The 27,386-nt window shown below is 38.6% G+C and overlaps 3 protein-coding genes and 1 long non-coding RNA gene across 4 annotated transcripts; 2 read left to right on the top strand and 2 right to left on the bottom strand.

The window, feature by feature from the left end:
• The first annotated feature begins 548 nt into the window (after positions 1-548).
• LOC126784484 (glutathione hydrolase 3) lies at positions 549-3,577 on the top strand. The gene is made up of 7 exons (XM_050509951.1): positions 549-754; positions 1,101-1,432; positions 1,595-2,113; positions 2,219-2,454; positions 2,562-2,826; positions 2,909-3,046; positions 3,146-3,577. Exons 1-7 carry the CDS (start codon positions 580-582, stop codon positions 3,416-3,418), a joined length of 1,938 nt encoding a protein of 645 aa, XP_050365908.1. The 5' UTR covers positions 549-579; the 3' UTR covers positions 3,419-3,577.
• A 3,720-nt stretch (positions 3,578-7,297) lies between these two features.
• Positions 7,298-9,037, bottom strand: LOC126792267 (AP-4 complex subunit sigma). Its single transcript, XM_050518732.1, has 4 exons — positions 8,831-9,037; positions 8,086-8,172; positions 7,759-7,827; positions 7,298-7,649 (listed from the first exon to the last, which is right to left on the bottom strand). The coding sequence occupies exons 1-4, from the start codon at positions 8,969-8,971 to the stop codon at positions 7,515-7,517; spliced, it is 432 nt and encodes a 143-aa protein (XP_050374689.1). The 5' UTR covers positions 8,972-9,037; the 3' UTR covers positions 7,298-7,514.
• A 4,745-nt stretch (positions 9,038-13,782) lies between these two features.
• LOC126796984 (uncharacterized) lies at positions 13,783-16,211 on the top strand. Its single transcript, XR_007672431.1, has 3 exons — positions 13,783-14,044; positions 14,824-14,888; positions 15,899-16,211. It is a non-coding gene; the product is annotated as an uncharacterized LOC126796984 (long non-coding RNA).
• Positions 16,212-17,685: 1,474 nt separating this feature from the next.
• On the bottom strand, positions 17,686-21,187 carry LOC126804973 (ATP-dependent 6-phosphofructokinase 3-like). The gene is made up of 13 exons (XM_050532054.1): positions 20,720-21,187; positions 20,548-20,594; positions 20,418-20,454; positions 20,209-20,271; positions 19,985-20,122; positions 19,694-19,852; positions 19,540-19,593; positions 19,266-19,334; positions 19,027-19,156; positions 18,603-18,868; positions 18,467-18,515; positions 18,221-18,375; positions 17,686-18,119 (listed from the first exon to the last, which is right to left on the bottom strand). Exons 1-13 carry the CDS (start codon positions 20,939-20,941, stop codon positions 17,922-17,924), a joined length of 1,587 nt encoding a protein of 528 aa, XP_050388011.1. The 5' UTR covers positions 20,942-21,187; the 3' UTR covers positions 17,686-17,921.
• Between the last annotated feature and the right edge of the window lie 6,199 nt (positions 21,188-27,386).

Raw genomic sequence — 27,386 nt, 5'->3', positions numbered from 1 at the left:
TCTTGACGTCTTTGATTACGAAACGACCACGGCAAAAGCTGACTTTATGGTGTTTCTTTGGATTGTCCGATGACCAAGCTGGTAAATATGACCTGCAGGAAGTCACATCGCAACCTAGTCTTTTTAATACTTCACCCAATATTATAGTTCCCACCATATAAGCAGAGTAGCAGTTGACACAGTAAACAAAGTGTCACCTCCATACCAACTTGTAAGGATTTTTTCAAACCAGATTCTAAACACAAAATTGGTTTTGCTTTACAATTCCGTCAAAGGTAAATAATACTTTTTACTTAGGTTGTAACGTACAAGATTCTCTTTAATCTCTCATCTTGGTTGGCGTGTCAGCATCTCAATGGTCAGAGGTTTAATGATTCCTACTTGGCAGGAAGAATCTGAGCCCACACTCGAATAAACAACCGCCAATCAGAACCAAAACTTCAGTACTTTCTGTGAGAGTTTGTGTATAGAGTCTGAAAAACTGGCCAGATTAAAAATGGCGACAGCGAAATTAAGATTATTATAAATGACATTTACATTCATTACAAATGAGGCCTCACCCGAAAATACTAAAAACCAATGATTACTGGCACTCTTCCCACTCCTCCGAACTACAAGTTGTCTCTTTTCTGTTTCGAGAGAGCTATGGGTCAACAGAGCTTGGAAGCTCCACTTCTCTCCGATAACAACAAGAAGAGCTGGAAGAGGACTACTAGAGCTCTGTGGATTCTGCTTGCTTTCACAGCAATCATATGTAAATTCTCTTTCTTTGATTTCCTTATTCATTTTTAACAGTTCTGATTTGATTGTGTGTTTGTGATGTTCCTTGTTCTGGATTTGCACGATCAATTGAGATTCGTTGTAATTATAATTGTATAAAACTGTAAGAACCCAGTTCTGTTTTTTACTTTAAAGTGTTGACTTTCTTCAGTGGATAGGTAGACATGTGTGCATGTTGACATTTAGGATTCCAGAACCTTTAAATGAATTGTCTGTGTTGGGATTATGGATTGGTTTGGTATTTTGGTTTGGTTTTGTGTGTGACATGGTGGTAAAGGTTTGATCTTGATTACCTTTGTTGGGTTGTGTTCATGTTGCAGTTGTGGGGCTTATATTTGGAGGCTACACAAATGGCTGGGTAGTACTGAGAGAGTCAAATAAGGGGAGTGGAGCAAATGAATCTGACATTGTTGAGTCCGAGCATGGTGTTGTTGCTGCTGATGATGCCAGGTGTTCTGAAATCGGTGCATCGATTCTTAGGCAGGGTGGGCATGCTGTTGATGCTGCAGTGGCAACTGCATTGTGCCTTGGGGTTGTTAATCCAATGGCAAGTGGAATTGGAGGTGGTGGATTTATGGTTGTTCGATCTTCAGCAACATCGAAAACCCAAGCTTTCGATATGAGGGAAACTGCTCCTTTAGCTGCTTCAGAGGTTCAAAAACCCTCTCTTTTGTTTCTGTTTTTCAGCTCAGATACTCTATTGATAAGAAATTATTGGTCAGTTGGTCATATATACTAGAATGACAGCATTAGTTGATGATTTTCGTAGTAAATTCTCCTGTATTTTATATGAACTGTAATTTTTGATAAACAGAATATGTATGAAAGCAATCCTGAAGCCAAGTTAATAGGTGCATTGTCTATGGGGGTTCCTGGTGAGATTGCTGGTCTACATGAAGCATGGTTACAACATGGGCGAATGGCATGGAAGACTTTATTTCAGCCTGCAATAAAACTCGCTAAAGAGGGATTCGAAGTTGCTCCTTATCTTGGAGGACATATATGTTCATGTGAAGAGATGATTATAAAGGACCCTGGCTTGAGGCAAGTCTATGCCCCAAACGGGAAGGTGCTAAAGGCAGGTGATAAGTGTTACAATGTGGAACTTGGCAATAGCTTAGAGTTAATTGCAGAACAAGGGCCACAGGCCTTTTACAATGGCAGTCTTGGTGAAAAGATTGTAAAAGATGTCAGAGAGGCTGGTGGGATTTTGACAATGGAGGATTTGAGGACTTACAAAGTGAATGTTACAGATGCCATGGCTGCAGATGTGTTGGGGTATACTATATCAGGAATGCCACCTCCTTCAGCTGGAACTTTGGGGCTTTCTATGGTGGGTGCAAATGTGCAATCTCTTTTTTCCTTGTTTATGTTTCTGTTCTGTAGCTTTATTGGCCTCATTTGACAATGTGAACTGTTAAAACTTTGATAAATACAGATTCTGAACATCTTCAACAGCTATGGATTTTCGGATGCTGTAAATGGAGATCTTGGTCTGCATCGTCTGATTGAAGCATTGAAACACATGTTTGCAATCCGAATGAACTTGGGTGATCCTGCTTTTGTTGATACCCATGAATATGCATCTGATATGCTTTCCCAATCCTTTGCAAAGGAGATTCAGCAGAAGATATTTGACAACACAACTTTCCCACCAGAGTACTATTCATACAGGCAAGATCACTTTACATTTTGTAGTCTAAATTGGGACTTTCTTTCTTGTCATAGTTTCTCAACTTCAAAGTCAATATTCTAAAGCTATTTACTTCATGAGTTAACAGGTGGAGTCAGCTCAGAGATCATGGAACAAGTCATTTCTGCATAGTAGATGCAGACAGAAATGCAGTATCGATGACAACTACTGTAAACTATCCTTTTGGAGGTGGAGTACTCTCTCCTTCCACTGGAATTGTGCTCAACAATGAGATGGGTGACTTCTCAATTCCCACTGACATAACGCCAGATCATCTCCCTCCTGCTCCATCGAATTTCATTGAACCAATCAAAAGACCTTTATCTTCCATGACTCCTATTATAGTCACAAAGGTATAAGATATAACTTAAGTTGTGTTATATATTGAGAAAAGCTTAGCGCCAATTTGACAAGAAACATTGCGGGTTGTTGCAGGATAATCAATTGGTTGGGGTGCTGGGAGGCAGTGGTGGCCTGAACATTATCCCTGCAGTAACTCAGGTGTTTATCAATTATTTTATACTGGGGATGGAACCTTTAGCTGCAGTTCAAAGTCCACGAGTCTACCACAGGGTGATTATTTAACTTGTTTAATTATTTGTCATGATAGAGATTAAGGACTAGTTTCAACTCTAAATTTGACTGTTGATTCTTTCCTCTTCGATAATGCAGCTAATCCCAAACATAGTGTCCTATGAAAACTGGACTGTAATCGATGGAGATCATATTGAGCTTTCAGAAGAAAGAAAGCACTTCTTGCGGGAGCGGGGTCATGAATTGCAGGCTAAAGCCGGTGGAGCCATCACTCAGCTCATTGTTCAAAAACTTGGAAACGCTATTCAGATGGGCAGAAAAAGTGGTAAAATTTCAGATGGAAATGTTTTCCATGGTATACTCACTGCTGTAAGTGACCCTAGAAAAGATGGAAGGCCTGCAGCTGTATGATAATATTGCAAATTGTTTATAGACTGTAATGTTTGTTGTTGAGAGATGGGTGCTTGTCTAGAATCGGGTACGTTGCTCGTGTAAATATCAATTGGGGGACTTAGATATGTTGTGTTTACCAAAACAAATTGTCAAATTCAATAAGATTCTTACTTCTAATGATCTTTCTTATGTGATTTATAGTAGGGTTTATGAGGTGTGTGCGATACTCTTTTGCGTTGGTCTTCGTATGCCCTTTTATATTAATAATCAAGAAATATGTTAAGAAACACAGTCAACATGCAAAGAGCGAAAGATGAAAACTCACAAAGCCAAATTAGCTTAGGGTTTTTCTTCTTTGATACCGAAACTACGACGACAAACCGGACATGAGTCTTCTTTCACCTTATCAATGCATTCACGGTGGTACGTGTGCTCACACTTCTTAAGCATTGCACACTCGTCGTCTTCTTCATACTCAATGGAACAAATAATGCACTCTACGTTGTGAAATCTTCTTGCTTCCTTATCCTTTCCGTGATGAAAAATTTCATAAGATTCAACCCTTTTGGCCTTCTGCTGCTTCTGTTGCTCCGCTGCTTCTTGATGTGGTTGTGGTGGATTTGCGGTTGGTTGCGTGCCGGTTTCAATATCATGGATTTCATGTTGACCACCGTCAAAATAAACCTTAATCAGAAAAATGACGCAGAAAACCGCTGCTAAAACCAGAGAAATCAGATCGAAAAGATCCATGCATGCATGAGACTAACACGGTGAGTCGGTGACGCACAACTTAATCAAGATTAGATAATTCTTTCAGCTCGAGATGGAGTAAAGAGAATGAAACTTTTCACTAGCTATATATAGTTTCTGATAATCCTACATGGTTAGGGTTTAGGAATCGACATTCTCATGAGATTTGGACCTTGACATGTCCATGTATATTATCCAAAGGTGAATGAAACTATGTTTTTTTTATTGGTTATGCTGTTAGAAATCTATCGGAACCTTGATATTTCAAGAAGAACAAATAAACTCATAGAATCAAAAAATGCATGATTCCAGATAATAACCGAATTGCCTTTTAATTTAAAGGCTGGTGAATGAAAATTAAGAAACTAGCTAGCATATAAAAAAAACTAGAGGTCTCTATCTCCCAACCAAATAACGTACACCGTCTACGTGATATAGAACAGATGGCACGAAGAATCAAAGAGCAAAGGACCGACACAAGAAAGGGAAGGCCGGTACTATTCATGTTTGGGCTACGAGCTCAAAATAGGGCAAATGATACCTTTTCGGAAAGGGAACGGTGCTTTTTCGGGCATCCGACGTCGTTTAGACCCTCAAAAACAGCTTTTAGTGTTTTCCAATTTTATTTTGGAATTTATTTGTTTTGAATTTTATTTTATTTTAACCCATGAGCTTGATTAGGCTTTTGTTAGCACCCTAAGATTTCATTTTAGTATTTGAGCTACCTTTTGTGGCCGTATGAGACATCTTTCATATTATAAATTTTTTGAGTTCTTTCAATTTTTTTTTATGGATTCTATAACTTCTCATTAATTCGAGAAACCCTAGTCTTGTGGATTTAAAACTGCCGTTAGTGGATTCTAACGGATTAGTTCCGCTGCATTACATCTCTTAAATGACAGAAAATTTTTGTACCCTTCATGCTCTTCCCTTATCCATTATATGATCTTGTGGTGGCACTGGGACCGCCGTGGTTAGGTTGCCAGGGCCAAGAAGATCATCGAACTGATTTGCTTGGTGACGAACCACCATCGATCCTCTTGAACTGATATGCATATATAGTCTACAACCTAGTAGAAGATAAAAAAACGTGGTAGTCATCTAGATCGAAGCTCACCAAACTAATACTTTCTCATTTATTTGATTCAATATTTCAAACCCCCCACCCCTTCCAAATCAAATTTCCTTCGTACGCGCCTAACAGTTGTCGTAGCTTCGCCGAAGCTAGGGTTCAATTGACAATGCTTAGTATAGATTTCAGCATTCAGCAATCTTTAGCACCATGTGGAAAAGAAAACAATACATCGATCTACTTGACACAATAGCCGTATATTGGTTCCCTAATTAGCTTAGGGTGCCTACTTTCTAATTTTTCGATTCATGTATGTACGTATGTCTTTTGATACTTGGACACCTTATCGATGCATTCACCGTGAAACGTGTGTTTTCAGTTATAAATTAAAGCGTCGCACACTCCTCTTCGTCCTTAAACTCTCCCCAGCAAATACCAGCGTGCTGTTCTGAAATATTGATTGTCCCTTTGTTGACTAATTAAAAGTTTCATAACATTCTGTTCTTCCCTTATAATGGCAGTGAGACCGCTCTGGGTGTAGGGTCATCATCGATATTGAATTGATTTGCTTGGTGACAAGCCATCATCTTCTTGAAACAAGAGGCGATTGCTTTACAATTTGAAAGGGAAAACTAAAGTTTTTAAGATGAAGAAAAATAGTAAATTTGCCAGTCCGTGGCATAACTGACATGGGAGAAATACTGACCGAGCACACATACCTGCATACATACGTACACAGTACTATGAACTGAGTTACGTTGTTTACGATATTCAATGGCGATTTCTGAATAGCAAAATGAAATAGAGAACGAAAACAAATGAGTGCAAGTCATATAATTAATCCTCTCTTTTTTCTAATAATTACTCCGTACGTTTTCCTAAGAAATTAACAAAAAGGAGAAAAAATGAAGTTCTAATTAACTGATTAATAGTATCTAAGAAGTACCAGATCAACTTAATTTATACCTAACCTAGTTAGGAATCCTTATATATGCAACTTTGACAACTAAGAAGAACCATCGATGCGGGCACGACAGAGCGGACAACTGGCGCCTGTAGCTTGCCACTTTTTAATGCAGTCGTGGTGATAAATGTGATTGCACTTAGCAAGCATCTTGCACTTGTCTTCTTCCACAAACTCCTAGTGACAAATGACACAGTACTTACCCGAGATCAATCCATAATTGAAACAACTACTTGCTGCAGAAGGCTCCCGCGGCAGCGGCACCGCCACCGGCCTTGGCCTTTGAACTTGAGTAGTTGTTGGTAATAGAGGCGCCCGTTGCGGCGGCCGCGACTGAGCCGGAGTTACTGTTGGTGCTGAGCCCCGTTCTTCTCGTTTGCGCTTTTCGTCGTTGAGCACGCACTGGCAACAGCATATTGCTGGTAACATAGGTATGGCGAACAATACAAAGTCGATTAATATGTTTATTTGGGTATCACTCAACTCCATGATACCAATGTATCCACGCACAAAGACTACGTTGGGTTTTGTTCGAGCGACTGACCTACATATTGGATGGCCAAAACCTTCTCCTTCACAACCTTGTGAAATTGTTCGAGTTCCCTCCTCATGCTAGACATCTAATTAGGAAGTGTTGTAAACAAATATGGACTCTGTCTTGCAGAAAAGAAAAAGAAAAAATAGGGACGTCTCAATGTTCTGAGAGATTCTCGGTTGTAATCGCATTTTCACGGTGCAAGGCTTTTGGAAATTGTTTTCCAGTCTCGCTTTCTCTGAATTTCATTATTCTGTGCTAGGTTGTGTTTATGAACGTACCGGTCTGATTTTTCTCCTGCTGTAATCTTTATCGCAACAGAAATATGGAATACTGATCTTCATTGAAAATCCTCATTGGATTTGTGCTGCATTTAGAAGGTGAGAAACAATAGTCACTCCTAATCCTCTCCAATCTTGGATTTACTTACGGACAATGAATGATTATGTATATGATCAGGAGTCAATTTAAAATCATCGGTATTTTAAGAAATAAATAATTAAATCATATCATTGAATGTAACATCTATATTTGCTGGCCAAGATTCAGTAAAAGTGTATGCAAATACAATGACTGCAGATTCAAGAATGATTTATATGCTGACAGTCACACAAGTACAAAATGTCATATGAATAGGACCAGCATCACAGCATGCTGTCATGAAATAAAATAAAACAGAATATCTTATGAACAACTTCAATTCTAGCTCTTAGCAGTTATTGTACAACAGAACAGGGAACTTGAGTGAATGTAAGCCTGGCTGCCAAGAAGCTCGATACAATTTGGCGTCTTTTCAATAAGTTTTGTCCATCAGCTGTATTGGTGCCAGAATGTTAGTCTTGCTTGTCTCGACGATACATCCGTTCATGACCATTTCCTCCAGCATGAAATGCGCTTTCTCCAAATGGAACATGATGTCTAGTTCACACTGCAAATGCGAGAGAGAAGAGCAACAAAATCAGTATATTGAAGCCACAAGTGTGGCACACTAAATTGAAACAAATGCATATGAACTCATCGATAGCAAATGATCTTACCACGTTGCCAAAATGGCGGTCCATGGTTTCAACTAAGAGATGAATAAATTCCAAAATTGCAAGCTCATTCTGCAGTAAAAAATAACAAAAAAGCGGAAACACATGTTAAGAAAAAGCTGGTCAACTAACGAATACGTTTCAATATAAGATAATAAGACAATCGTTTTCTGCTCATCTTAGAACAGCTTTGGATCAAGTTTACAGCACGCTAAATCAACTGAATGCTGGGACTGTGCTTTTTTTAGACTTGATCAGAACTTGTCAAAATGAAAGCACCAATTGATCAAAAGGAAAAGAAGGTAACGAAAGTGGCAGAACAAAACTTACTTCATCATTGTCTACTCCAACAAGGAAAAACAGTGAAGCATACCGCCTGTAAACAATTTTGTAATTCCGGTGCTCAACAAATGAACACTGTTCCACAAAAGACGAAAATCAATAACCAGCAACAACAAACAGGCAGGAACGCTGCACATTATACACACACCAATGACACAAAACCAAACAAGAAACAGAAAGGATATGATTGTGTTTTAGACACTTATGATGCACAGCTGCAACCCCTCCAAGTCTATCAACAAACCTCAAAAACTGCCAGAGACATGTAATGCAAAGAAGCCAACCAGAATACAAGTAGTGAACTTTCACATGTGATCATTTGCTATCAGAAGGCCCTAAAGATATGAACTTTCTGAATGAGCTACTTCCAATTGACACTAACAACAACACATCATAGTGCATATCATGCGATTATGTTGCAAAATGTCTAACATTCATAAAGTTGTAGACTTGGACACAATTCATTACTGAACCCATCAATTTACATCTGAACAAAACTGCAAACTTTTGATCCGAATATCTCTTTATGCTAATGAAATAAGTAAAACTAATCCAGCAATACAAAAGTTAAGATCTTTAACATGTAAAACCAGAATTAAACAACTGGGTACTGACAATTTAAGATGCAGAGCTGAAAAAGGGAGAACCAGACCGGATTTGGAGGTAAAGATGGAAACTTTGAGATTAGATAAACAGGGAAAAGCAATATAATGGGAGAGAGACGAAGAAGGACCTGTTGTTCGTTGCGGGCGAGACATTTGCGTACGATTTCAGCTTCAAGAGCTCGCCTTTCTTCGAGGGTGAGATATTCGTAGTATTGGGCAAGACGGGTCTGCCCTTGTTTGTTCACCATCAATATGAATCGGATCCCCATTCTCTCCTCTCCTCTCCTCTTCTCTTCTCTTCTGTTTCTGTTTCTGTTTCTGTTTTGTTTCTGCAGAAAACTCAGCCTCCCCGACTCTTCAACAGTTGAAGTACTAGTAACTCTGTTTTTTTTTTAATGAAAAGTAAATACACTTGTATTTTCCTGGTAAAAAAAAAAACTTTTGTCTCCACTTAAAAGTTAAAACCCATTGAATACAAGTCGACTATAGTTAAAAGTTAAAACCCATTTATTTTGGTAATATTATACTAGCCGATGTGCCTGCAAATGACTCAATATCTGGTTGGTTTTGTAACGACCCTAAAATTTCGAGCTTCAAAACTCAAAATCTTAGAATCGTTAAACACAAAAATAATCTCAATGAAATCGAAATCATTTTAATGTCGCAGCGGATCACATCTGAGTTTAAAATATAACTCAGTCAAGCCGATTATTACAAACCCAAATGATAATTCAACATATAACAAATGGAATTGTATAATCCTCACAACAACCTCACAAATAAAATCACACCAAATCTCACACACAATCCACGCTGGAACCTCACCACGACTGGATGCGATCGACTTCGAGTTTTCGGAGTCGTCACTCAATCACCACTACTCAGCACCTGCGGAAGTATTCCCTACACCATTGAAATTGGTGCACCGGGATTGCAACACAAACCCGGTGCACCAATTTCAATGGTGTAGGGAATACTTCCGCAGGTGCTGAGTAGTGGTGATTGAGTGACGACTCCGAAAACTCGAAGTCGATCGCATCCAGTCGTGGTGAGGTTCCAGCGTGGATTGTGTGTGAGATTTGGTGTGATTTTATTTGTGAGGTTGTTGTGAGGATTATACAATTCCATTTGTTATATGTTGAATTATCATTTGGGTTTGTAATAATCGGCTTGACTGAGTTATATTTTAAACTCAGATGTGATCCGCTGCGACATTAAAATGATTTCGATTTCATTGAGATTATTTTTGTGTTTAACGATTCTAAGATTTTGAGTTTTGAAGCTCGAAATTTTAGGGTCGTTACAGTTGGTATCAGAGCCTAAGTGCGTATTTGGCGATTATCAATACCATCCAGGAGCGATGATCCGACTGCAGGCGGGCTCCCATCACATGCTCCTCGGTATAGATATGTTGTCGGGTACGCGAGAGTGTTAGGAGCCATACCTTATGGTTTGGTCCTGTAGAGAGTATTGTGACGATACTCCGATGATTCACCTTCTTCTGAAACTTCATGATTGATATTGGTTGGATCTATTTTGTCGAATTCGAGACTTCACATGTATGACTGAGTGTTAATTGTTGAATGGTGATGAATTTGGAAAATGGCCGTGGACAGGGCCGAGGACGGACGAGAGGTCGAGGCCGAGTTAGGGCTGCAGGCCGAGTCCGCAATGTACAGAACCTTTATTAGGAGGCTGCTCCACTGGAAAGACAAGTTGATCTTGTTGCTATCATTAGAGACGATAGTCGTGTGTTGAGGTTGATCACAGACATGAGTGAGCTGCTAGTGCTGTCATTTCATGACGCTTGGATCATATGGTAGCGGACCATTGGATCGGAGTATTGGGACTTACTTGGTGATGATTGAGTACTCTGAGTTAGAGAAGAGGATGATAGCCACATTCATTTATTGATAGTTGGAGGGGTTAGGATTGATTCCTACGCCTATGGGAAACTCTTTATGTGTCACTTCGCTTTTGGAGTGTTCCTCGAAATTGGAGACAATGAACGGCTTGTCCTACTGTGATTGGAAGTAGAGAGTACTCTGCATATTTGATAGTGATTCCGGACCACACTATGATGTGATCTGAGGAATTGATTGGTTGAGGCCGCAGTACGCGGTGATTGATTGTGTTGACGTGATGAGTTCTTTCATAGACCCAGGATACCAGAGTTTCGTATCTGTGCCTCGTGTCGGATAATGCCATGATAGCTAGAATCTTGGCAAATGTGGAGTTTGTGGATCTAGAAGCAGCTATCACAAACATTGTTCTACTATTCGAGTATAGTGAGGTGTTTCAGGAGATACCGAGTTACCTTCTTCGAGAGTTGTTGAATTCTTTATTGATGATGTGCTTGGTATAGCATCTGTAACAAAGGCGCCTTATGGGATTGGGAAAGAACGAGTTTAAAGAATTGAAAGAGCAGATAGATGACATATTAGACCTAGGGTTCATCAAACCTAGTGTCTCAGCTTGAGTGGTGCCGGTGTTATTCGTGAATAAGAAAGAAGTCTCATGCGGTTGAGTGTGAAGTAAAGGGGAATGATTAGGGTGACCATCAAGACTATGTATCATTTACCTAGGATTGATGATGTGTGTGATACGTCCTTAAGGTGGTGATACAATTATTAAACTGAGATTCACATTACGTCGTTGTTACGTTCTAACTCGTTTTGTTTCGGACTTTGACAATTGAAGTTACACATTGTTCTTGGCTGAGCAAGAAATCTAATGTGTTAAAGAGATTTCATTTTGACGTCACGAATTAATTATTTTGCTAGATGAGCATTTAATTGAGAATGCTGATCTTTCAGGATTTAAATATTTTGGTGTTGGGGATTGGAACTTCACAATGCCACAGGTCCAAATGAGACGCAATGGCGGTGAAGTGACTCTATCGAAGGTAAGGTATGAGATGACCTTAGCTTAATGATGTTTTAACGATTTGGTCGTGACAAGTACCTTCTAACTGGTAAAGAAATGGTTGGGGACTAAATTTTCTTTTCAAGTGCAAGTGGCGTTAATGTTGGAGACTTAGAGGTTCTTTTCCTCTATACATCAGATTGTTTATTGTTGGATAGGGAGAAGTTGACTGAAGTGTTCAACAAGGGATAAATTTTACAATAAAGAGTAATCAATTATATCACTGCTTGCAGAGAAGTTATTTTGGCCGAATGCGTTGGCCATGAGAGTTCTTAATGAAAGTAAAGAAACAACTGTTTAGAGTGGTGGTGTAGCAACCATTTTTGGGTTGATTTTGAGGAGACAATAGAACCAATAACCAGCTTCTGTTGTTGAATCAATTGCAGAACTTATTAGTACTACGACGGTGGGGGAAATCAATATGTTAGATAATGCCACTGGGGCGTTTGTGTGGGATCGTATGTCATGAATTTGAGGCATGTATGAACTAGGGGGTAAAGTATATCGCGGTCGCGGTCTTGTAGGATTTTGCGCTGTAAATTCGCTTAATTTTCATGTTCCACCGTTGTGGGATAAATACCATTTTGGTCTGACTTGTAAATTGTGGCACACCACTCAGGAAAGCAAGAAGCTGAAATTAATTTTCGACGGTAAGTTTTGATGAGAGGGGTAGGATGCGTGATGCATCTCTCTCTTGTGGTGGTGGTAGAATTTTCTACAACCTTTTTGCGTATATTAGTCAATTCTCTGGTGAACTGTTTGAGAGTAATTCTTAGTCCAAGGTGGTGATTCTGTGGTGCTGGTGGTGAACTCGATGAGTTAAGATTTCCTTATCGTGTTGCCGATACAAATAGGGTACTTGGGTGGGTATCATGCACGACAGTTACCATTCCAGCATCGGCATGGTACCCTATGAGGCACTTTATGGTAGGCCATGTCGATCTCCGATCTGATGGGCCGAAGTTGGTGATGAGGCACTGATGGGCCCAGAGGTGGTTCAGGAAACCACGGAGAAGATCTCGATTATTCGAGATAGAATCCGGACCGCTTAGAGTAGACAGAAGAGCTATGCAGACTTGAAGAGGAGACATGTGGAATTTGAGATCGGTGATCATGTGCTCTTGAAAGTTGCACCTATGAGAGGTGTAGTGAGATTCGGCAAGAAAGAAAAGTTGGCGGAGGTATGTCGGGCCTTTGAGATTCTCGAGAAGGTGGGAAAACTAGCCTTGCTTACTAGCATGTCGGGCGTTTACAATGTTTTCTACATTTCCATGTTGAGGAAGTATGATCCTGATGTGTCGCATATGTGATCGATCATAACACCATTGAGGTGAAAGAAAAAGCCACCTTTGTGGTCGAGCCGGTTCGTATCCTGGATAGGTCCACAAAGAAGCTTCGGAGGAAAGATGTGGAGCTAGTCAAGGTATTGTGGAGTCACCACGACGAGGGTGATGCATCATGGGAACTAGAGTCAGACATGATGACCAGATATCCACTGTTATTTGTTGAGTGAGATTGAATTTCGGGACGAAATTCCTTTAAGGGGGGTAGAATGTAATAACCCGATTTTTCGGAACGATTTTTAGATTGTTTAATTTCTATTAAGTTGTGGAATTCAATAAAAATGGAATTTGGATCGCTTACAAAAATTCGAAACTCGAACAGAAACGTTTCAGAACGTTTATTTAGTAAAAACGTTACATTTTCACAACTTATTTATCGACTTTTATTCCGTCGCTCGGTTGCGAAAACTTTCTTCACGAAAGTTGTAGAGCTCGTCGATACGAGTTCGTGGATATGTGACGCGTTCGAATCGGACGTTGTGTGTAAAAGTTATTATTGACGGAAGATAGTTTCCGATTTTAAGGGGGGTATAAAGGACATTTTGTGAAATAGGGTTTCTATTTTCAGAAAACCCTCTTCTCTCTCCCCTCTCTCTTCCGCCGCCCCTCTCTTTCTTCTCTCTTTCTTTTCTCTTTCTTTTCTCTCTTTTCTCTTTCTTTTCTCTTTCTTTTCCTTCTTTTCTCTTTCTTTTCTCTCTTTTCTCTTTCTTTTCTCTTTCTTTTCTCTTTCTTTTCTCTCTTTTCTCTCTCTTTTCTCTCTTTTCTCTCTTTTCTCTCTCTTTTCTCTCATTCTCTCTTCACTCTCTCGGTTCTCTCTTTCTCCCTCTCTTCTTCTCTCTCTCTTTTCCTTCTTTTCCCCCGAGCTCTCTCTTCCTCACCATCGGCCTCACCACCGATCTCCCCCCTTAGGGAGACGTGGCCCACACCGCCGGTCTAGGAGGCGTCGCACCTCCCCGCACAAGCGACCCCGAGGTCGACTCCCTCTCTCTCGCCGCACACCGGAGCTCCACCAAGACGTTGACTTTTCCTCCGCCTTATCCAAGCCATCTCCGGTGGTTTTAAAGCACGATTGAGGTGAGGTTTAGCATGAATAGGTTGTTGTGATGCTTGTTGTACGATTTGTGGTTGTTTGGTTGCGATTTGGAAGAGTTTGGAGGAGGAGGAGTTACCGCCGCCTAGAGGCGGCGCGTGTGGAGGTGTGGGGTGGCGTAGGGGCTGCCTAGGACCGTAGGAAGATAGGGGAGGAGGAGGGGGAGAGGTTAGGCACGGCGGTGGTGCGACACGCGCTGTTGGGAGTGTCGGCGCGTGGGCCCCACGCGCGGGCCACCGGAGGTGGCGCGTGTGCCACACGCGCCGCCACGTGCGGCGGAGTGAACATTTTTGACAGAAGGGTATTTTGGTAATTTACTGTGTACGGTAAAGGTAAATGTAATTTTTATTTACTACGGTAAATGTAATTAAATTTTACCTTCGGTAAATGTAATTATAAATTACTTTCGGTAAATGTAAAAAGTAATTTGTAAAAGGTAATTAGTAAATTTTATTTACTGAGATTGTATTTACATTTAAATCGTACGTATACGTACATAAATACGTATTAATATTTATACGTACAGAAATACGTATTATTATTTATACGTACAGAAATACGTATTTAATATTTATACGTACAGAAATACGTATATAGTATTTATACGTACAGAAATACGTATTAATTGAGTATTGTATAGTAACCGTGAATAGTGAACAGTAATTTCGTAAAACCGAAAATTGCTGAACAGTAACCGATTATTACTGTTTCGGCATTTAAAGGTTTACGAAACGATTCTAAATGCTTGTCTTATCTTTTCAAGGTGATCGCTAAATCGAGGAAATGAAATATCATCGGGAATTGTGGATTTACGCTCGAGTCGTTAAGGTGAGTAAAATCTCACTGAATTACGAATCTACCCTCGTGGTGATTCAACATTTTTGCAAGTGTGTTTATTTAATGAATTACAACATGTATATAACTTAGTGGACTACGTATATATAGTATAATGGTAATAAATACATATATATATATATAGTTCATTAAATTACATACTGTTATTAATTCATTAAAAATAGTCATCTCGGTGACAGAAAAATTGTGCATGTGTGATTTTAATGGTACGATATGATGTGAGATTATCGTACGTAATTTTCAGGTGTTTATGAAATATGACATGTATAGGATATAGTGGACTATGTATATATTGTATAAATGGTAAATAAGTACGAATATATATAGTTTGCTATATAATATACTGTTATGATTTTTATTGTGGATATATCGTGAAAGTTTTAAAACGTACAATATGATGAGTGATTATTGTACATGATTTTATCACGAAAAATGTGAAATATTGTGATTTGTCTTCGGACGTGATGTGTGGTACAATATGATGTGAGATTATTGTACATGTGATTTTATCACGGAAAATGTGAAATATTGTGATTTGTCTTCGGACGTGATGTGTGGTACAATATGATGTGAGATTATTGTACATGTGAGGCAAGTCGGAACCTAGCCTTTGGCCGGGCGAAAGTTACGATACAGTTAGAGCTCTAGTCTGTCTGCCATAGTACTGCATGAGGTAACGGGTGGTTATCTGATCATGGGTACTCAGCTTGTTTTGGATGTTGGGTGGCGGGTGGTTGCCCAACATCAGCGGTATACTAAGTGAGGGGTAACGGATGTGTACCAGCGCTCATTAGATACCATTTTGTGAAAGTATTAGAGTAACCAGATGGGTTGCTCGTTTTCTCATGATTTTTCATTATACTGTGTTGATGTGGAGTTGTGTCTTTTATGAGACTTGAGTTATCTTAATATTTTACTCATACGAGCTGTAAAGCTTACCGGGTTTGTGTTGCAATCCCGGTGCACCAATTTCAATGGTGTAGGGAATACTTCCGCAGGTGCTGAGTAGTGGTGATTGAGTGACGACTCCGAAAACTCGAAGTCGATCGCATCCAGTCGTGGTGAGGTTCCAGCGTGGATTGTGTGTGAGATTTGGTGTGATTTTATTTGTGAGGTTGTTGTGAGGATTATACAATTCCATTTGTTATATGTTGAATTATCATTTGGGTTTGTAATAATCGGCTTGACTGAGTTATATTTTAAACTCAGATGTGATCCGCTGCGACATTAAAATGATTTCGATTTCATTGAGATTATTTTTGTGTTTAACGATTCTAAGATTTTGAGTTTTGAAGCTCGAAATTTTAGGGTCGTTACAGGTTTTACCTTATTCAATAATTTTATTATTTACATTTATATTTAATGTGCATAAACATTAATAGAACTATAATACGACATATAACAATATCATATATCTATAATACAACTTCGATGTTTTAAATCATTCAATTTAATTTTCACCTAGTTGTCAATATGTCACAACTATACAATGAGTAAAACCTAAAACAATAGGTGAAAATGAGTGAACTATGGTTTTCCTGCTCGTGTTCTCAATTCCAATTTTTTTTTAAGTCCAAACAAATGTGGTGCTATATATAAGGAAGTCATAGTGGGAGTTGGTTACTCGACTCTTCCTCAAAACGTGGCATTCATTCTCGCAAATTATGGGATTCCCCTTTCTTTTGAACAAGAAATTTTTACCGTAGCACTACATGGTAATACTTAGTAGTCTACTATTTCAATCACAATTTGACATGCATTATTTAATTAGAAAATTATTTTAAGCTATTTTGTCAAAAACTATTTTGAGTTTCTTTTTAAAACCCTAAACACTAAAACCCTACACCCTACATCCTACACTCTAAACCTTAAACTCTAAACTTGAAATCAAAGTTTAAAATTATCAATACCCATGAAGATCATTTCACAAATAATAAAAATATGTTAAATTATAATTTTTGTGTAATAAATTCACGTGTCGAAATATAACAGGTAAGGAGAACCACTAAGGATTGCCACGTGGTACTACACTACTATGGTAACATATAAAAATTTCTCATTTTGAACTTCTTTGCCACGGAAAAATGCTGCAAAAAAATTTGGTTTCTCTATTTTACCTTTATGTATGAAATTTCTGAATTTAAGTAGCTATATAGAGCAAGGGTAATCATGGAAAATAGGGGTTGACAATTTCATAAGAGTTGTTTGCTTATTAATACTAGAACAACACATAATTTTTTTATTTTTCAGAACAAATAGGGATTTTACTAATAATAGTGGAGTGGTTGCAATACATGGAAGTTATTTGAAAAGAAAATAATTTTTTTATTCTGTTTTTATTTTTGTTTTTACCTTTCTATCCATTATTTATATTTTTTAATTTTGAATTAGTATATACTGCAATAATTTATCTGTAACTTCATAAGGCTTTTGGTTGACAAAACATGTTTTGGTTATAATAATATAGATATATATGATATCCACCAAGAAATTGTATTCCATCTTCTCAGCTTGTATTCCTTATGTCGTTGTGTTTCCTATAATCCAACTTGTAGTATGTTGTTATATTTCATGCTGTGGAATTTTCACAGACAATCCTAAATGATGTGGCCGTTTTGGGTGAAGCTGGAAGCCGGGTTGGGTATCATTATATGTTATCTTAGAAGTTAGAATTTCATTGATAAGTATAGTCATTCTCATTCTAAGAAAAACAGATTGATAAAAGTATAGTCGAATGATTTGGTAATACGCTTGCAGATACGGAGCATAGAAAGCGCATTCTTTTCCCAAAACTTGCAGCCAGAGCCCAGATTTTATTAGCCTGACAAACCAAATCTCTTTACAAATATGTGATAGCTTATTTGCTCAGCTGTGAATCTCTGATGCACTTTACAATTAAAAAACAAAAAATCTCTGATGCACTTCGGTTCTGACTAGATATAAATAAACAAATTCACCATTTTAATGCGATTGAAAATCCAAGGAGCCGTATGTCAGACTGATCTCTTACTCAAGTACATATGTATAGCTGATTTCTTTGTTCACCAAATTGTCATCTGAACAATGTGCCTGTTGAACTTCTTCATCTCTCTTGTCCTCAGTGACATCTTTAGTACTCAGAAAACTCGGTTGGTTCGTGGAAGATAGGAGCCGAGCCCACATTCGGTCTGTTATCACAACCTGGTGCTGCTTCTCGGTGATTCTCTGCGAAATTGAACAACCCAGATTACTTAGTAACTAACTAATTATGCAATCATGAAAAAGTAAAAGTTGATATTAGGCATGAGGCAGTACTCAGTACTCACATAAAAGGGTATAAAGCATTCTCTCCCATTGACAGGACCTGCTACAAATCCTGAGTAGCCTGCCATTGCTCCATGGACAGCACTTTGAGCAAGGAGTGTGCAGTACACATTATCAGAACCGTTGCTTGGAATAGCTCGGATCATATATGTAGGATCTGCAAACAATTAAGTGCAAGGGTTGATTGATTGTTCCAAGCCTTCCTACCTCTTCACAGTAATTAATATGAAGAAAGTTGTGAACCTAACCTATATATTTGAGGTTTATTGCCATTTTACTTTTTTTCGCGAAGTGATCCTGAAAATGACCAAAAATAGTATTAGTGGAATTGAGTTTACTAACTTATAATGGATAGGTAAAGACATCTGATAGCAGACTTCTGACCTTGATCTTCTGGGAAATCCATAGGCCAACATCTTCGAGGAGCTTGTTTCCTGAGGCATCCTGTTTGTCCATAGAGTTGACACTATCAGATAGAAGATCCTGCCCAGCACCTTCAGCGATAACAATAACCATGTGCCCATTTTCTTTGAGCCGTTTCTCTATGTATTCAAACAGTCCACCAGGACCCTCAAGATAAAAGGGTGATTCTGGAATCAAGCAACAGTCTACATCTCGGCTTGCAAGCGTTGCATACATAGCAATAAACCCTGCATCACAGCTTCCAAATTAAATTGTACAGAAAAGGATTTTGCAGTCTGCAAAGTACATCATCTGGAAATATAATGTTGTGCCTTTCATAACAAAACATGCAGTTCTACCACACTAACATTTAATCAAGGATTTTCATGAGAAAGCAGGAACTTACCACTGTACCGGCCCATCACCTTCACAACACCAATACCATTCTCAATGCTTACAGATTCAACATGTGCTGCATTAATTGCACGTTGAGCTTCCTCAACAGCAGAGTCAAAGCCAAAGGACTTGTCGATAACCTGTATCAATATGAGACAGCATTTAACAAAGGTTGTATTCATTTGTGACCTAAGTGATAAAAAAAATTCAACAACAGGTAGCTAGGCTAGGATAACCCAAGAAATGTACTGGAATGTCATTATCAATGGTTTTGGGGATTCCAGCAACTACAACTTTGAGACCACGTCTTTTGATTTCCTGCATGATCAATAAACTTAGGTTCAAAATGTTATAGAAATAATCTGCAGAAGCAAATGGCATCTGCTTCTTTGTGGATTGAAGATGCTAACTTGTCCATGAGAATAGAAAGCTTGCAAAGGTCCAAAGGTGATATGTACATCAAAGAAAAGTGTACATTATTTCTCATGATATTGAGAGTGGAATTCTGATAAAGTTATGCTACCTCAAATATTACAGATGCTCCCTTCTGGGTTCCATCTCCTCCAATGATGTACACCTGTAACAAGTTCATGACGTGGTAAGGAAAACTGATCAATAGAAATGCAAACAGAAAGTGTTGATCCATGAACAGCAGTAATGGCTATGACAATATGGACCTGATTAATTCCTCTATCTTTAATGCTGTCAACTATCTTTGATTTATCATGACCGCCCCTTGATGTCCCAAGGATGGTTCCACCGCGCTTGTGGATATCATTCACACTCTTTGGAGTCAAAGGAATTGTGTTCCGGGAATAGAAACCCTTGTATCCTCCCTACATATTTATTTGCCAATATTGATGCCATTCAGTTGCACAATATACAAAACTAGCTTATACTTGATTCATATCTTGAAAGCTCATATTTAAGACTAACTTGGGAAATGAGATACTGCAGTAATCACTTACTACTATCCCTGAAACTTCCTTTACACCATACATATGGTGCAAACCACAAACTATCTCCCTGATCACAGTGTTGAGTCCAGGGCATAGACCCCCACATGTCACAATACACGCATGAACATCCTCAGCCTCAAAATACACCTGAACAACAAGAAAGCAACAAAGTCAATCACAGCACACACTACCTAATCAATCCAATTATATGCACAAAACACTCGAAAACATACTCTTTGACGTGGTCCAGCACGCCGAAAATGGATGCCCCTTGGACTATTCTTGTGTCCAACAATCTGCACAAGCAGAAGACAGTAGAAACAATACTCAGGCATACTAACTGATAATTTTCCCAACAAAAAAAAGCAAAAACTGCAACAAGACAAAGTATAAGCCAGACTTTAGATCAATGGAAATTGTGTAACAGTAGCAATAAGCTTACCTTTTGGGCAACAGTATCACCATTCACAAAGTACTGCCTGCAAAATCAAACAACACACATATTCTATAATTTACCCAATTTAAGATGCCACAACATCAAAACACCCATAAGAAAGATGAACACAACTCACTTGACTACAGAGTATGCAGGATTGTCTTGCAATGGATTTGGGTAAGTCTACAAAAACACCAAACAGAAAAAACAACCCATCACCACAATTCACAATTAGAACCAATAAACGACCTAAAGTATCAATCTTTTCAAAGGGAATCAAACAAACAAAATGAAACTTTCAGACATACCGGAAGATTAGGAATGTAATCCGAGAAATGCGGCACATCTTCAAGAACATAACCATTGTCCCCCAACAGAATCTTTGCCTTGTTCTCCATGACAACACCGGACTCGACTTTTTGACCCGACCCCGACAAACACGCAAACGAGTTCCTGGAAACAGAGTTTGAATCCGAACCCGGAGACTTTAGAGAAACGATGGCAGAGGAAGAAGAGCAGAGAGAGTTCATTGATTACCAGCAGATAAATACGACGAATAGTTTGAAGTCGTATTTGGAACCATGGGTTGAAAATATATAGGCCAAAAGAACAAAGATGGCTGCTTTGAAAAACAGTAAAACACAGGTGGCTAGCTCAAGGTTTTCGGGTTTTTGACCATAGAAATTAAAGGTGAGCTTCACGCTAGTTTACTCAGATACTTGGGGAGGAAACCAAAACCCAGTTTGGAAACCTATAACTGCAAAGGATTCTAGAAACTAAACGGCTGGAAATGACTTTAGTATAGACTTGGGAGATAAGTAAAATTTATTATATGAAAAATGGAAATATCAAATAGGATGAAAATATAAGTTGACCAATAAATTATTGGGTTTGATGACTTCACAGTCTTCACGGGCTGGTCAATCCGGGTTTGCCCGGAAAACAGTGACGTGGGGATCTGTGGGTTTGGATAACGTGGGCTACAGCTGAAAAGTGCTTTCTGGAGAAGCACATAGGGATTCACAGGGGTTGTGAGGAAAAGTGGTTGGAAGTTGAGGTTGGTATGTGGAAGTGGAATCTAGTCTTCAAGAGGATTCTTGTGTTTGGCTAATTATATTATATAGTGATTGATAAGAGTAGTCGGTGATAATTCACATGTGTTTATGCAATTGATAATGGGGGATTAATTTTTATCTATGGTACATTTAGGGGCGGAGAGAAGTGGAATGTTATATGGGCTTGAGCCCATACAAGATTTTGGGTAAAAAACCATTATATACGTATATATAGTGTCTACTAAAAATATCTATGAGTATTGTTTTAAGCCACAAGGCGCCCAGCTTTTTGCTGCACTCCGCATACAACCATTGATTCATAGCCCTTTATGCCTCAATTCCACTCTTCCCAATTCTTTAATTAATTTTTTGAGTGTTCCATACAGTTTATTATTAAAAATTTGTCAAAGTGTTACTTGATTTAAGGCTACAGGATTAGTTTAGTACGTGTGGCTTCATTTGCTTGTTTTGGTCAAGCTTATTTGAGGTTTTAATGCTTCATTTCAAAGATTTTTAGAATGTTTGTCATTTTTGTTGGCTGGTCTTCTTTCTTATCATCAAGATTGTGTTTGTTGTATATGGTTTTAATAGATATTTTTTTATCTTATTTGTATGTTATGATCAAATTCATAGATCTATCATATGTCTCAATAGTTTCAGATAATAAGAAGATATTGATTGTTTGATGCTTTCTTTTATGTTAGTGTCTTACGATGATTCAATACAATTCCTTGGCTCCATAGTTGCCTACTAAATGGATTTCTTTTCTTGATAATTTAATGAATCTCTATATTGAATGAACTTGCCGATAACATTGATAATGATTCTATAATTGAATAGTTTGAAAATTGAGGGAGCCTCGTAGAGTACGTTTAGTTAGCTTGTTATTGCATACTTGCAATGTTGTGATGTTTGTAATTTTCAATTCACAAGGTTTCGTTTTACGTCTTCTCGATGCATATTTTGATTGAAAGTTACAAAGGTGTGTGAATCATCCATGCATCCATTGAGTTCTAACCTTTTAAAAAAAATTAGTGTGGTATATACATTAGCTTAGATGACTTTTGAATCCTGGATCAGTCATTGGGTACATTATATAAATGTATATGAAATAATTCATTTCGAAATAATACACGAATGGATTAGTTTATGTATGCCATGTCTACAATTAGTCTACTGTTACATAGTGTAATTAATTTTCTAATTCCACAAAGAAATAGCTCCCTGTAATAATTAAATAAGTCTTACAACCAAGGACTAAAATTTTGGCGAGAACATAAATATCGAGGGTCCGAAAATTGGAAATTTCGACATAATGTTTGGGAAAATTTCTATTTAAAAAAATAATTTAATAATTTAATGGAAATTTATATAAAAACATGGAAATTTTGAATAAAATTTTCATAGATATTTATTTGATCAATTATCTACTATATGTTATAAGAAATTATTATATATCTATTAGTTTATAGTGAGTTATAGTAATTTGAGATAAATAATCATCGAGAATTATTAAAAATCTACTTAAAAATATATATATTTATGACTTGGAACCCAAAAGGAGGTTAGGTCATCCACATTCTTTACATATGATACATTAAACATGAAATTACATAAGTGATTTAGAACCACATAGAAAGTCTATGAGGTACAAAATTTTCACTATTTTCATTATGTTCTTGAGTAGAGCTCTGAGTATATTATGAAGAATGGTCATTAAATGATACATCTCATTTATAATTTTGCATGTACTGTAATAACCCTAATTTTTAAACAACATTTGAGTGGATTTGAATTCTATAAAATTGTGAAAGTTAAATTAGAATGGAGGTGATTGGTTACGACATTATGAAACGAGTAACGGATACGTTATCGGAATGTTTAATTCGAAAAAACGTTACGTTACTGCAACGTAAATATCGACTTTTATTCCGTCGATCGGTTGCGAAAACTTCCTTCAAGGAAGTTGTAGAGCTCGTCGATACGAGTTCGAGAGTATGTGACGCATTCTAATCGGACGTCGGAGGTAAAAGTTATTAACGTCGGAAGTTAGTTTCCGATTTGGAAACTAGTATAAATAGAATGTTTTAGAGTTTAGGGTTTCCATTTCAGGAAAACCCTTCTCTCTCTCTCCCCCGCCGCTCTCTCTCCCTCTCTTCCTTTCTCTCTCCCCGATTCGCACCCCCCTCCCTCAGAAAATTCATCATCGGCGATTTCCCTCACCGCTCGATCGTGTCGCCCACCGCCTGTCTAGGCAGCATCACACGACCCTCCGCTACCAACCCCGAGCCTGACACGCCGTCCCACGCAGCGCCGGACCACCACCAGCTACCCCTGGATTCGGCAGGAAGAACGCCCCGACCTAGGCACATCTCCGACGAAGCTCGAGCACGGAGGAGGACTACCCGACGCCGATCCTCGCTGGTGCTCTCTGCCTTCAACATTGAAGGCCAAACTTCATCGATCCGAGCCTTCCCAAGGGTTGAAATCCATCGGTGATTCAAGCCCTTCCAAGGCCAAATCGAAGGGTCTAGCTTCGAATTAAGGTATGGTTCGGTTGTATTTGATGGATGATTGTAATTGTGAATGTTTTGGGATCGATTTGGGAGGATCGGAGGAGTGGGAGGAGGAGGAGTTACCGCCGCCTAGAGGCGGCGCGTGGGGAGGTCTGGGGTGGCGGAGGGGCTGCCTAGGACCGTAGGAGGATAGAGGGGAGAAAGTAGGAGAGATTGGAGGTAGTGGTGGCGTGCTACGCGCCGTGGTTAGCCTCGGCGCGTGGGCCCCACGCGCGGCCCGCCGGAGGTGGCGCGTGTGCCACACGCGCCGCCACGTGCGGCGGTGGGACAGTTTTGACAGAAGGGTATTTTGGTAATTTACTGTGTACGGTAAAAGTAAATGTAATTTTTATTTACTGTGGTAAATGTAATTAAATTTTACCTTTGGTAAATGTAATTATAAATTACTTTCGGTAAATGTAAAAAGTAATTTGTAAAAGGTAATTAGTAAATTTTATTTACTGAGGTTGTATTTATATTTAAAATTACGTATTAATATTTATACGTACAGAAATACGTATTAATATTTATACGTACAGAAATACGTATTAATATTTATACGTACAGAAATACATATTAATATTTATACGTACAGAAATACGTATATAACATTTATACGTACAGAAATACGTATAAATCGTATATTTGTACAGTAACCGTGAATAGTAACCGTGAACAGTAACACTGAACAGTAAATTCGTAAAACCGAAAATTGCTGAACAGTAACCGATTATTACTGTTTCGGCATTTAAAGGTTTACGAAACGATCCTAAATTCTTTTCTTATTCTTTTAAGGTGATCGTTAAACCGAGGAAAGGAAATTAGCATCGGGAATTGTGGAATTACGCTCAAGTCAATAAGGTGAGTAAAATCTCACTGAATTACGAATCTACCCTCGAGGTGATTCAACATTTTTGCAAGCGTGTTTATTTAATGAATTACAACATGTATATAATTTGGTGGACTACATATATACAGTATAATGGTAATAAGTACATATATATATATAGTTCATTAAATTACATACTGTTATTAATCCATTAAAAAAAATAGTCATTTAGGTGACAGAAAAATTGTGCATGTGTGTGATTTAAATAGTACGATATGATGTGAGATTATCGTACTTAATTTTCAGGTGTTTATGAAATATGACATGTATAGGATATAGTGGACTATGTATATATTGTATAAATGGTAAATAAATACGGATATATATAGTTTGCTATATAATATACTGTTATGATTTTTATTGTGGATATATCGTGAAAGTTTTAAAACGTACAATATGATGTGTGATTATTGTACATGATTTTATCACGAAGAATGTGAAATATTGTGATTTGTCTTCGGACGTGATGTGTGGTACAATATGATGTGAGATTATTGTACATGTGAGGCAAGTCGGAACCTAGCCTTTGGCCGGGCGAAAGTTACGATACAGTTAGAGCTCTAGTCTGTCTGCCATAGTACTACATGTGAGGTAACGGGTGGTTATCTGCTCATGAGTACTCAGATTGTTTGGATGTTGGGTAGCGGGTGGTTACCCAATATCAGCTTAGTACGGCATGTGAGATAACGGGTGGTTATCTGCTCATGAGTACTCAGATTGTTTTGGATGTTGGGTAGCGGGTGGTTACCCAATATCAGTTTAGTACTGCATGGGAGGTAACGGGTGGTTATCTGCTCATGGGTACTCAGATTGTTTTGGATGTTGGGTAGCGGGTGGCTATCCAATATCGGCGGTGTATTACGAGAGGGGTAACAGATGTGTACCAGCGTTCTTGGTACCCGTATTATAAATGCATTTGGGTAACCAGAAGGGTTACTTAATTTCTCATGAGCGCTTCGTTTTCTTTGGGACAACCAGATGGGCCGTCCACTGACTCATGAGTGCATTTATATTTGTTTTGATTGTGGATTTTCATATATTTTGATATGCGAGTTATATATTTTCATTTTACTCATACGAGCTGTAAAGCTTACCGGGTTTGTGTTTACAATCCCGGTGCACCAATTCGATGGTGTAGTGGATAACTCCGCAGGTGTGGATTAGCGGGAATTGACGGACCGCTCAGAGGGCTTGAAGTTAGTTATCTCCAGCTTGTGTGACTATTTTGTGAGAAATTGTGAGGATTATTACATTTCCAACTTACGCAATGTAAATTATAAATTGGGTTGTAATAATTGGTTTTCTGAGGTGTATTGAAAACTCAGTGATGATCCGCTGTGCACTTAAATAATTTCATTTTCATTGAGATTGTTATTGGTGTTCTAACGACTTTGAGATTTTGAGTTTTTAGGCTCGAAATTTTAGGGTCGTTACAGTTGGTATCAGAGCCTAAGTGTGTATTTGGCGATTATCAATATCATCCGGGAGCGATGATCCGACTGCAGGCGGGCACCCATCACATGCTCCTCGGTATTGATATGTCGTCGGGTACGCGAGAGTGTTAGGAGCCATACCTTATGGTTTGGTCCTGTAGAGAGTATTGTGACGATACTCCGATGATTCACCTTCTGAAATTTTATGATTGATATTGGTTGGATCTATTTTGTCGAATTCGAGACTTCACATGTATGACTGAGTGTTAATTGTTGAATGGTGATGAATTTGGAAAATGGTCGTGGACAGGGTCGAGGACGGACGAGAGGTCGAGGCCGAGTTAGGGCTGCAGGCCGAGTCCGCAATGTGGAGAACCTTTATGAGGAGGCTGCTCCACTGGAAAGACAAGTTGATCTTGTTGCTATCGTTAGAAACGATAGTCGTGTGTTGAGGTTGATCAAGGACATGAGTGAGCTGCTAGAGCTGTCATTTCATGACGCATGGATCATGTGGTAGCGGACCATTGAATCGAGATTATTGGGACTTACTTGGTAATGATTGAGTACTCTGAGTTAGAGAAGACGATGATAGCCACATTCATTTATTGATAGTTGGCAGTGGAGGGGTTAGGATTGATTCCTACGCCTATGGGAACTCTTTATGTGTCATTTCACTTTTGGAGTGTTCCTCGAAATTGGAGACAATGAAAGGCGTATCCTCTTGTGATTGGAAGTAGAGAGTTCTCTGCTTATTTGATAGTGATTCCGGACCACACTGTGATGTGATCTGAGGAATCGATTGGTTGAGGCCGCAGTACTCGGTGATGATGTGATCTGAGGAATCGATTGGTTGAGGCCGCAGTACGCAGTGATTGATTGTTTTGACATGGTGGGTTCTTTCGTAGACCCAGGAAACCAGAGTGTCGTATCTCTGACTCGAGTCGGATAATGCCATGAGAGCTTGAGTCATAGCATATGTTGAGTATGTGGATCTGAAGTAGCTAACACGGACATCGTTGTGATGTCTGAGTAAAGTGAGACGT

Source organism: Argentina anserina, chromosome 1 (genome assembly GCF_933775445.1).
Source record: "Argentina anserina chromosome 1, drPotAnse1.1, whole genome shotgun sequence".
Taxonomy (NCBI): domain Eukaryota; kingdom Viridiplantae; phylum Streptophyta; class Magnoliopsida; order Rosales; family Rosaceae; genus Argentina; species Argentina anserina.
The sequence above is the reverse complement of the archived record's forward strand: the minus strand, read 5'-3'. Positions and strand labels throughout refer to the sequence as shown.

Coding starts and splice junctions, on each gene's coding strand:
- LOC126784484 (XM_050509951.1), top strand. CDS start 580: ATGATTACTGGCACTCTTCCCACTCCTCCGAACTACAAGTTGTCTCTT. Junction 2,114..2,218: donor GAACTTTGGGGCTTTCTATG/GTGGGTGCAAAT, acceptor TGATAAATACAG/ATTCTGAACATCTTCAACAG. Junction 2,455..2,561: donor CCAGAGTACTATTCATACAG/GCAAGATCACTT, acceptor ATGAGTTAACAG/GTGGAGTCAGCTCAGAGATC.
- LOC126804973 (XM_050532054.1), bottom strand. CDS start 20,941: ATGAACTCTCTCTGCTCTTCTTCCTCTGCCATCGTTTCTCTAAAGTCT. Junction 20,123..20,208: donor GTGCTGGACCACGTCAAAGA/GTATGTTTTCGA, acceptor CTTGTTGTTCAG/GTGTATTTTGAGGCTGAGGA. Junction 19,335..19,539: donor GAGCATCTGTAATATTTGAG/GTAGCATAACTT, acceptor TTGATCATGCAG/GAAATCAAAAGACGTGGTCT.
- LOC126792267 (XM_050518732.1), bottom strand. CDS start 8,971: ATGGGGATCCGATTCATATTGATGGTGAACAAACAAGGGCAGACCCGT. Junction 8,173..8,830: donor TCGCCCGCAACGAACAACAG/GTCCTTCTTCGT, acceptor TTTGTGGAACAG/TGTTCATTTGTTGAGCACCG. Junction 7,828..8,085: donor TTGGAGTAGACAATGATGAA/GTAAGTTTTGTT, acceptor TTTTTACTGCAG/AATGAGCTTGCAATTTTGGA.